The sequence below is a fragment of the Neopsephotus bourkii genome, unplaced genomic scaffold (assembly GCF_033783945.1).
Source record: "Neopsephotus bourkii isolate Nb327-2 ecotype Australia unplaced genomic scaffold, CSIRO-AGI_Nbou_v1 NB_1067, whole genome shotgun sequence".
Lineage (NCBI taxonomy): Eukaryota > Metazoa > Chordata > Aves > Psittaciformes > Psittacidae > Neopsephotus > Neopsephotus bourkii.
Window position 1 is genome coordinate 4,541,048 of NW_026901555.1, and position 9,872 is coordinate 4,550,919.

At 53.2% G+C, this 9,872-nt stretch overlaps 1 protein-coding gene across 3 annotated transcripts; it reads left to right on the plus strand.

The window, feature by feature from the left end:
- Positions 1–238: 238 nt before the first annotated feature.
- Positions 239–8,506, plus strand: LOC133216906 (hemicentin-1-like). 3 transcript variants are annotated; one of them, XM_061362005.1, is made up of 10 exons: positions 239–392; positions 2,222–2,566; positions 4,083–4,352; positions 4,881–4,997; positions 5,750–5,851; positions 6,341–6,463; positions 6,610–6,636; positions 7,100–7,192; positions 7,461–7,518; positions 8,332–8,506. In XM_061362005.1, exons 1-10 carry the CDS (start codon positions 338–340, stop codon positions 8,381–8,383), a joined length of 1,242 nt encoding a protein of 413 aa, XP_061217989.1. In that variant the 5' UTR covers positions 239–337; the 3' UTR covers positions 8,384–8,506. The 3 variants fall into 3 exon arrangements, with proteins under 3 accessions (XP_061217989.1, XP_061217988.1, XP_061217990.1); XM_061362004.1 differs by lacking the exon at positions 6,610–6,636 and adding an exon at positions 6,706–6,798; XM_061362006.1 differs by lacking the exon at positions 6,610–6,636.
- Positions 8,507–9,872: the final 1,366 nt, after the last annotated feature.

Genomic DNA, 9,872 nt, shown 5'->3' on the forward strand with positions numbered 1-9,872 from the left:
TAGGGAGAGCCTTGGGATCTGCGGCTCCCCGCTGCCGTGTGGGCAGGGAGCAGGCAGCTCTGCTTTCCCACTTGCAGCAGCATCAGGGGACGCAGGAGCCAGAGCCGGGAGCTGCCACTGGGAAGGCTCCGGGAAGCATCTCCAGACAGAGGAGCAGGAGAGGAGGCGGCAGGGAAGGAGAGGAGCAATTGTCAGGAGAACAGGCTGGGATTACCCCAGCGCTGCACCAGGAGCACCGGAACTCCTCACCCGGTACAGCCTGAGCTGTTCTCACAGCGGGAACTCCTGAAGGGCTGTTGGGAAAGCAGGGCAGTTCTGGGCCGTTTTTCCCTGGCAGATGCTGACGTATCATCCCATGGAGCTGCTGGGGACCGGCTGGGTGCTCCTTGCAGGTAAACAGTCCACAGGCTGGGGTGGGTGCTGATGCTGTCTGCGTCCAGATCCTTGCCTGGTGCAAGCCCACAGAGAGCCTGAGGCTTCAGCACAGTTCTGCAGCTGAGCAGGGGGATGTCTGGTCAATAGGAGGCTTTTTAGAGGGGGCAAATGCTTCACCTGAAAGGGGAAGATGTCTTTGCTTCACTGTGCAAAGACAGAGAAGGCAGAAGCAGCCCAAGGGCCAAGTACAGTGCCAAGGCTAAAAGCCTGCTGCAGATTTGTGCTGGGGCTGATGTATGTAATAACACAACATTTATTGCAGTTTTACTTATGTGAAGAGCCTCAGTGTGGTCCTTATATATGCAGTGGCTGCCTTGAAGTGCACAGGTACAAAGAGTTTTCAGGGTGAGCATCTAAAAGAGAAAAGAAACCTGTCAGAATGCACCTAGGTTTCTGATGCTGTTAGTGAGCTCCAGGTGCCTATTGGATGATCTTCGGATATTGCAGTTGTGAAAGCTGCCTGAGATGAAGTGTTTGCTCTTCCCTTCTGCTGGTGGTGCCGCATGTCCTGTATGAACAGGGTTATCCTACAGCGAGGGGGCTTTTAGCCATGAGGCTGTTTCTTCCTCTCAGGCTGGGTAACAGCGAGGGTGGCTGGGGCGGGCAGGCACGGCAGGAGCCGTCTCTCGATGCTGTGGGGGTGAGAGATGGAAGCCATCGGGTGAGCTGGATTCACTGGTTCCTTTCCCACCTGCAGAGCTGCCGGGAGCAGCAGGCAGGGTGCAGGGGCTGCTCTCGGGCTGTCTGCATGGGCAGCAAACACTCATGAGCATCCACTGATGAGGCAGAAACGGGGGCACCGGGAAGCAAATGGGGTGTGTGGGGAGCCAGGGCGCCGTGTCCCACCTGCCCAGTGTTCCAGTGCTGCTGGAGCCTGTGTCCCGGTGGGGAAGCCTGGCTGCGGGGCTGCGGCTGGGACAGGCTGATGCTGGTCCCTGTCTCTGTGAGCCTCGGAGCTGATGCTCCTGTGGAGCAGTTACACAGGAGAGAAGGAGCTTTAGGAGAAATCATGGCACTCCAACAGAGCAGCGCCCCGGGAGTACCAGGAACACTGCTAGCAAGTAGCTGGATGGACCGCTGCCTGTGCAGATAAACACCTTTCCTTCTGCTTCCTCTGCCCGGAGCTGGCTCCTTGCTTTAAACCCTTTACATTCACCCTTTAAAACATGTATCTTTTTACGACTTCACTTCCCAACCCAGGGTTTTAGTTGTGATTCTACCTGGCTTTTCTAGAAAGCTCTGGTTTTTGTTTGGTTGGGGGGGGGGGAGGAAGGGGGAGCAAAAACCGCAGGGGGTGACACTATGATTTACCCTCCTCCTGAAGTCCCCAAGTGCCTCTTAAAGCCCAAGTGATGATGAACCCAGAAATCACCCTGTGATTTGAGGGAGGCAGCTCTGCTGGGAGTGGATGGACACCTTCAGCCCCAAACAAGGCTGAGAATTGGGAATGAACCGTGGAAACTAGGTCAGAACTAGAAAATTTGTTCTTGGCATGGACTGGGAGGGAACTCCACCTAAAACGCACGCAAAAGTGGAGTAGAACAAGCTTGCAGCTCTGCAAGCAGAGAGCTCCAAGCATCTTGAGCTGTGTTTCGGCATCCGTATCTGCTCCAGCTGGAATGTCTCCTTGCCTGGAAACGTGATGAGAGATGGCTTTGTGAGAGGCTGTGACCAAGTAGTCCAGGTACCACGTGTGTGCCCCTGGCATCCACGTACCAAAGCCTCTCCCCAGCCATGCCAACCTGCTCCATCTCCCCAGCTCATCTTCTCCTCTCCCACCCTCCAGGGCTGCTGGTGCCTTTGCAACAGGCTGCAGAAATCTTGGAACCCCTCAAGAGTAAAGTTGCTGCTGTGGGATCACCAGTGCTGCTTCCTGGGCTGGGTAATGTCACTCAGGTCTACTCCATGCAGTGGGAATATCTCAATGGCACCAGCTCCCACACCATCCTGCAGTACTACAGGGGGTCCCACAGCCCAGCCATCCACGCATCCTACACAGGACGAGCTGTTTTCCATCCATCCAATGGATCTCTCCTGCTCGAGGGTGTCCAGGAAAGTGACAGTGGCATCTACAAAGCAACTGTCAACATGGGAGAGAGGGAGAGCCTGAAAATCCTGCTGGAAGTCCTCAGTAAGTGGTGGGCATGGGAGGAAAGAACAGGGTAATGGGTGCAAGCAGGGCAGGGGCGTTACCTAGAATCATAGAATCATAGAATTAGTTAGGGTTGGAAAGGACCTTAAGATCATCAAGTTCCAACCCCCCTGCCATGGGCAAGGACACCTCGCTCTAAACCATATCACCCAAGGCTCTGTCCAACCTGGCCTTGAGCACCGCTAGGGATGGAGCATTCACAACTTCCCTGGGCAACCCATTCCAGTGCCTCAGCACCCTAACAGGAAAGAATTTCCTCCCTATATCCAATCTAAACTTCCCCTGTTTCAGTTTTAACCCATTACCCCTTGTCCTATCACTCCAGTCTCTAATGAAGAGTCCCTCCCCAGCATCCTTGTAGTCCCCTTTCAGATACTGGAAGGCTGCTATGAGGTCTCCACGCAGCCTTCTCTTCTCCAGGCTGAACAGCCCCAACTTTCTCAGCCTGTCTTCATACAGGAGGTGCTCCAGTCCCCTGATCATTCTCGTGGCCCTCCTCTGGACTTGTTCCAACCATTCCATGTCCTTGTTATGTTGAGGACACCAGAACTGCACTGGTCTATAATTCCCCAGGTCACCCATTTTCCCCTTCTTGAAAATGGGGGTTATATTGCCCTTTTTCCAGTCGTTGGGAACTTCACCTAACTGCCATGATTTTTCAAATATGACAAACCGATACCTGACTGTTTATGGACTATCAGCCTGTCATGCATGGAGACATCACCAGGAAGACTCTGGGGAGAGGTTCCCAACATGTCCTAGGGGAGCAGATTTGGTGATGCTGCCCAAGGAGACCTTCCAGGCTGTGACAGAGGGCTGGGCTCCATCCTGGAAACACAATTCCCTCCCTTTCTTTCTATTCTCTGTGCAGGGAGGGAGGGACTTGGGGTTTGCTGTGTGTCAATGCCTGCTGCACAGGGTACCTCCAGCACTTCTGGGGAGCAGACCAAGCCGAGCCCATAGAGCTGCGCCCATGGAGCTTTATGGGAAAGTCAGGACAAAGTCCTCGGCCTCTGGCCACGCTGCCTGATGGTCTGTTTGCAATCTGCAGGTACCAGATGCTGCCCCAGAGATAAGAGCAGACTTGAAATAACACAGAAGTTCCTCCTGGATATCACTCCCAGCAATTCCTTTCATTTACTTTGGCATTATCCCTTCACTGCTGTCATAATGCTGCTGCCATAATGCTACCACAGCCTTTCACCACCCATTTCTTCCAACCACACATAAATTGGAATGGGATCTGCATCTTTATCCTCTTTTTTCTTTCCCCTCATTTCCTGACATGTTTTAAAATGCCCTTTATTTACCCAAATGCAATAAAAGCAATGACTCAGCTAGCAATAAACCAGCCCAAACCCATGAGCATGGCAACCCCAGGGACTCCCAAGGAAAATGCACCCGTGGCTGCACTGCTGCAGTGACAATCACAGCCCATCACCGATGCTCCAGGCGATGTCTGAGAGAGGTTCTGGTATTCCTGTCCCCTTCCCAGAACCCGTGTCTCGCCCCCAGCTCCGGAGCAGTTTTCTCATGACCCAGGCCACCGGCGAGGTGCTGTGTGAGGTGGCAGAGGGGAAGGTGGACACCATCACCTGGAAGAAGGACGGGCAGCCCCTGCCCCCGGACAGAGGCTTCCTCCTCTCCAGCAGCCGCGGCGTTCTGTACCTGAGGTCAGCGAAGAAATCGGACTGCGGCTCCTACTCCTGCAACGCCAGCAATGGGATAAGCTGGGAAGAAACCTCCCTGAACATCACGGTTGCAGGTGATGGCTGCTGTGGTTTTGCCTCCCATCACTCTTCTTCTCTCACCCTTCCCTGGGGATCCCAGGGTAGTTTCATCCCATGCCTCTGCCTCCATCCCCCAAGGTTCAGCTGCCCTCTTGTGTGGTTGTGCCCCACATGCTGTTGACAGGAGCTCCTCATGGTAGGATGATGGGCAGCAATTCCCAGTGTCCGATCCCACCAAAGCACAATCCTTGGCAGGATGGATGGCAGGAGATTGGCTGCTCCCTCTTGGAGGAGTTCCCAGGTTGATGGCCCTTGGCCAAGGTGATGGTGAGCAGAACACTGGGGATCAGGGAGGGGGTGGCCAAGAAAGCCTGTGGGCAGCACTTGTCCGAGGTTGGACATTCCATGGACCACAGCCTGCAGCACAAAGTGCTGATTCGACACCAGGTGGCAAATTGATTGAATGTGTTCTGGTGAGAGAGAAACCCCTTGGCCCACCAAAGCCCCCCTTGCTTGGCCCAGCAGTGGTCTCACTCCCAGCTCCTTGGGTTTGTGTTTTCCAGGTCTCTCACCTCCCTTGCAGGATGTGCTGAGGATCGCAGTGGTTGCTGTGGTCTTTGCTGCTGTCTCAGCATGGGGACTGATCATTCCCGTCTGCCAGTCTGAAAAGCTCCGGATAAGTGAGTCCAGTCAGGGCAACTGAACCCTCATGTGGTTTGTGTTGGGAGGGACCTTCAAGCTCCTCCAGCTCCAACCCCTGCCATGGGCAGGGACCCCTCCCACTAGAGCAGCTTGCTCCAAGCCCCTGTGTCCAACCTGGCCTTGAGCACTGCCAGGGATGGGGCAGCCACAGCTTCTCTGGGCACCCTGTGCCAGCGCCTCAGCACCCTCACAGGGAAGAGCTTCTGCCTGAGAGCTCATCTCAGTCTCCCCTCGGGCAGGTTCAAGCCATTCCCCTTGGCCTGTCCCTACAGGCCCTTGTCCCAAGCCCCTCTCCAGGTTTCCTGCAGCCCCTTTAGGCACTGGAGCTGCTCTAAGGTCTCCCCTTAAGGAGCCTTCTCTTCTCCAGGCTGAACAAGCTTGGTTAGATCTTGGTACTTCCCAAACATTTTTATTCCAGACAGTTGAGGTGCTGACTGACACCTTTGTGGAAAAAGACATTTCTCGGGATTTTAAATTTTTTGTGTGTGTGGTTTTTATGTTTTACTATTACAAGGCTCCACTTTCAAGAGGTTGTGTTTAATTATCTGTCCTGGGGGGAAACAGAGCCCTTTCCGGCTCCCCTCACTAAAGAGCAGGTCCAACCCACCAAGGATCCCCCAGCATCCTGGGTGGGCAGAGGCTGCATCCCAAGCTGAGGCAGGGACCTAGCAGGGGCTGGTGCGGGATGTCCTGGGGATCGCAGCTCACCCGGAACTGCTCTGGTGCACAGGGGGGGAACTATGGCGATGGCTCAGCGCCTACACCTGCGGGCTGGTGTGCATTGCCTCCATCCTGGCTGGCACCGCCGGTGGCCTCTGGATGCGAGAGGAAGGTAGGACGTGGCTGCGGGTGGCTGGGGGCAGGGGGTGGTGCTAGAAAGACTACGCCTTTACCGTGGAGCACAGAGAAACGATCTCTCACCTGCAGACCATGTGGGGTGAAGACCTCATGGGAGATGTCTGGTGGGGTCAGGCAGGAAGGCAGTGCCCCCAGAGGGAGGGTAACACAGCTAAACACATGGGATGGACCCAGCCAGAACAACACATGTCTTTCCCCATGTGTGATCTTAGCTAGTCATGGGGCCCTGGACCTCCATATGCATTACAAACCTATGCATGCAATTAATACAGTTACTCCCCTTTCCCCAGAGCCCTTGTGTGGGCTAATTGCAGAAGGGCAGTTACAGTGACCAAGAGATGGAGAGGCTGCTTGCTAGAACAGCTTGAAAAGTCTGTGAGAGAGTGGGAAAGGGATATGATGGAAGGTTACAAAGCGATGAAGGTGGTAAACAGATGCTCTGCCCTGTCCTGTTTTCTTTCAGGCCCTTCTGTTGCAATCATATTGCCAGAGATTGCCCTTACATACATCACGGTGGTAACCTTCGTGGTCTCCACCACTGTAACCTTCCAACCTACAAATCTCACCCAGCTGAAAAGCAAAACAGGTGAGCTGCTCTACCAAGGATGACAAGGAGGGAAGGAGGGGAAAATGGTCACAGGGGGTTATTTTGCCCAAAATCTCATTCTTCCTTTTTTTTTCTTTTTTTTTTTTTTTTAATGAAACCTGTATTTCTTCATCTGTGCTCCCGAGGCTGGTGGGTTCCACACCAGATCACAGGTGAGGGCAGAGCTCCATCTGCATCCTGTACCACATGCTAATGTGACTCTGTTGTTTTCCCCCGGGCAGCGGAGCGCACAATGGGCTACGCTGCTCCCGGAGGAGTGGTTGTGGTGGTGCTGATGACCAGCTTCCTCATCAAGAACATCCACCATCGCCACGGTGAGAGGGGTTGCTCCAGGGACCACCCCACACACTCAGGCTAAAGCTTGTACATGATACGTAAATCCCAATATCCCTCCAACTTGGCTGCTGGGAGCTAGACCCAAACCAAATCCAGCAAATTGGGGTTTTCAGAGAAGTGAAATCTTTGCAAAAGCAAAACTAGATTCTCAACACCTCCCTCTTCATTTATTTTCCCTTGTTTTGCACATGTGCATGTTTCACGGTGATTTGCCTTTCTCCTCTATCACCTTCTGCCTCAATGGTGTTTAGTGCTGACTCCTGGCTTTTTTACACCCAGAAGAAGGATGCACGGACTTCATGGATGTGACCATCCTCACAGTCAGCACAGCGGCCGTGTCGGCCCTCCCGCTCCTCGCCATCTTCCTCTGCTGTAAGTCTCCTGCTCCTTCAGTTCGCTTCTCCTCCAAGTGCTCTATATCCAGCTGGTCTCCCTCTGACCCCATGGGATCAAGCAGCCATGAGAATCATTTAGGAACTATTCCTTTGGCTTTCATGAAGACCCCAAGACCTCTCCATTGCCCATTTCCCTTTGGTGGAGAGCCCCAGGCACCATCCCAAGCACAACATCCCATCCTGTGCGTTCGGTGCCTCCTGTACGCTTTCTCCTGCTGCCTGGGAACAGACTTGTCCTTTCACAGATCACACGACTCAGGGGCAGCTGAAGGAACGCGACACCTGTTGGGCAGACATGGAGAGGTAGAGACTCTATTGCCTTTTTCCAAATGAATTCATACCATCTAGAAGTAAAAAGAGAGGGATATGGAAACTACCCTGTGCCTTGCGTTAAGTCCTGGACCTCAAGAAAGACGCAGCCCAGCGCTGCTATCACAGCCCCTGATTTCACGCTGGGTTTAGTGGGTAACTCTGTGGAGGTCCCCATCCAGCAAGGCGCTTGAGTCCCTGTTCAAATCTGCCCACAGTTTTCTCCCCTCATGGCCTCAGCCTGACCCCTTTAAGCCTTAATTCCTGCTGGTTTCATAGAATTATAGAATCCTAGAACGGATTACCTTAAAGGAACCTTAAAGCTCATCCAGTTCCAACCCCTGCCACAGGCAGGGACACCTTCGATTAGAGCAGCTTGCTCCAAGCCCCTGTGTCAAACCTGGCCTTGAACACTGCCAGGGATGGGGCAGCCACAGCTTCTCTGGGCACCCTGTGCCAGCACCTCAGCACCCTCACAGGGAAGAATCCCTTCATCCCAGCCCTTTTGATTTCAGCCATGCTGTGTGTGCCTTTGGGCTTAGCCAGCTTTCTGAGGGAATGCCCGTGGGGCATCACAACCTCATGGACCTCAGGCAACTTCTCTTTGTCCAGGCCAAAACCATCCTGAGATACAGTGGAATCAGTATTACACCCACAGCTATTTGTAGGGTCTTGTTCTGTCTTTGGGCCATGCAAGGTTTGGTACAGAAAGAGGTCACTGCAGCCCTTGCTTCTGCCAGCCGCATGGGGCACCAGAGCCCCTGGCTCCAGAGATGCTCAACACCTTCCTCCTCCTCTTCCTTCCAGGTCCTTTGAAATGTCCCAGCGCAGCAGCAAGGATGCTCTTTCCACCCATTAGAGGTGGGTCTGGGTGTTTCTCACTTGGCTGAGTCAACTCCATCTTCCTCCCAGGTTTAATAGGTTCTCAGTTTCAGTGGATTTCAGCCTCTGGGATGCCTGCAATAAATAGCAATGAAATGAACTCATTTCTGCCTTTTGTTTTGAATAACACACAGCCAGGGGAGGCCAATTGCACTTTTCTCCCTTTCTTTCTCTTTAAAAGCCCCTAAGTAGAGAAGAGCCATCAGGAATAGCTGCAGGACTCACCTGACCCTTCCCACTTTATTCCCTGCTCCCCAGTGCAGATAATTCAGTGCATGGGTTTTTTTCGGGAGGGTGCTGGAGAGTGCCAGGTTCTCCCCCCCTGAATCCACAGGGCTATGTGCTGCCTGTCCCCATTAGCACAGGGCAGCATCCCCAGGGGACTACTGTTCTCCAGATGTGAGGCTGGGGTAGGGGGGCAGCAGCTGATTTGAGCCTTCTCTTTAACCATTCAAATCCCTCTCGGCAGCCCTGGCCTGTGTTGGGTGCTCTGGCATCATCTCCTGCCAGGAGGGGCTCTGTAGTTGGGGGGGATTTGGGTACCAGGGGGAGTAGTGTTTGGATGCTGCCTGTGACTGGGTGGGGAGGGCTCTCTCTTTGGGCTCAGCAGGAAACTGAAACCTTACAAAATCTATTTTGGTCCTTGGTTTTTTTCCCGTCTGAAAAGGCACTGCCACATCCACACATCAGCGCTGCCTCCCTGCACACCGACAGAAACATCACTGCTGGGCACCAAAAAGGACTGACATGGGCTCAGTCAGTACCTCGGCACCACACAGCCATTTGCTCACCCCTTCATGTTCCTTGCCCTCTTCTGATAAGAAAAGTCTGATAAATAAAGTATAACATAGGACTACTACTAATAATAGTGATAAAACAAATCACAAGGGGAGAGAATATAAAACGAAAAGGGCAAAGGAAAACAATCACAACAAGGGATGCACAGTACAAGAACTCAGCATCTGCTGACCGACACCCAGCCCGACCCAGCAGAAGTTAGTCCCTTACAGGTAATTCCCCCCAGTTACTATACTGGACATGATGTGCTGTGGTATGGAATATCCCTTTGGCTAATTTGGGTCAGGTGTCCCGTCTCTGCTCCTTCCTGGCTTCTTACGCCATGCCTCACTGGCAGAGTATGAGACTGAAAAGTCCTTGATCAGGATAAGGGCTAATGAGCAGCAACTGTGTGGTGTTAGCGTTATCTGTGTTATCAGCGTTATCTGTGTTATCAGACTGAACCCAAACAAAGCACTGCACCAGATGCAGGGAAGGAGAAAGAAAAAAAAAAAAACAAACAAAAAACTGTTTCAGCTGAATCCAGGAGCCAGAGGTCCAGAGCATGGGCTGGAGATACTCCCAAGAGCTGAACTTTGCCTCACTGAGTGGAAAGCTGAAGGTCCGGGTGGCTGCAGCAGCGGGTGCAGAGGGAGCATCTCTCTGGGAGGTGGTCCCATTGCTGAGGC

Bases quoted from the DNA above. Each gene is read 5' to 3' on its own strand.
- LOC133216906 (XM_061362004.1), top strand. From the start codon at position 338: ATGCTGACGTATCATCCCATGGAGCTGCTGGGGACCGGCTGGGTGCTC. The intron at 2,567-4,082 runs GTAAGTGGTGGG...TCCCCTTCCCAG, and splicing joins AATCCTGCTGGAAGTCCTCA to AACCCGTGTCTCGCCCCCAG. The intron at 6,799-7,099 runs GTGAGAGGGGTT...TTTTACACCCAG, and splicing joins GAACATCCACCATCGCCACG to AAGAAGGATGCACGGACTTC.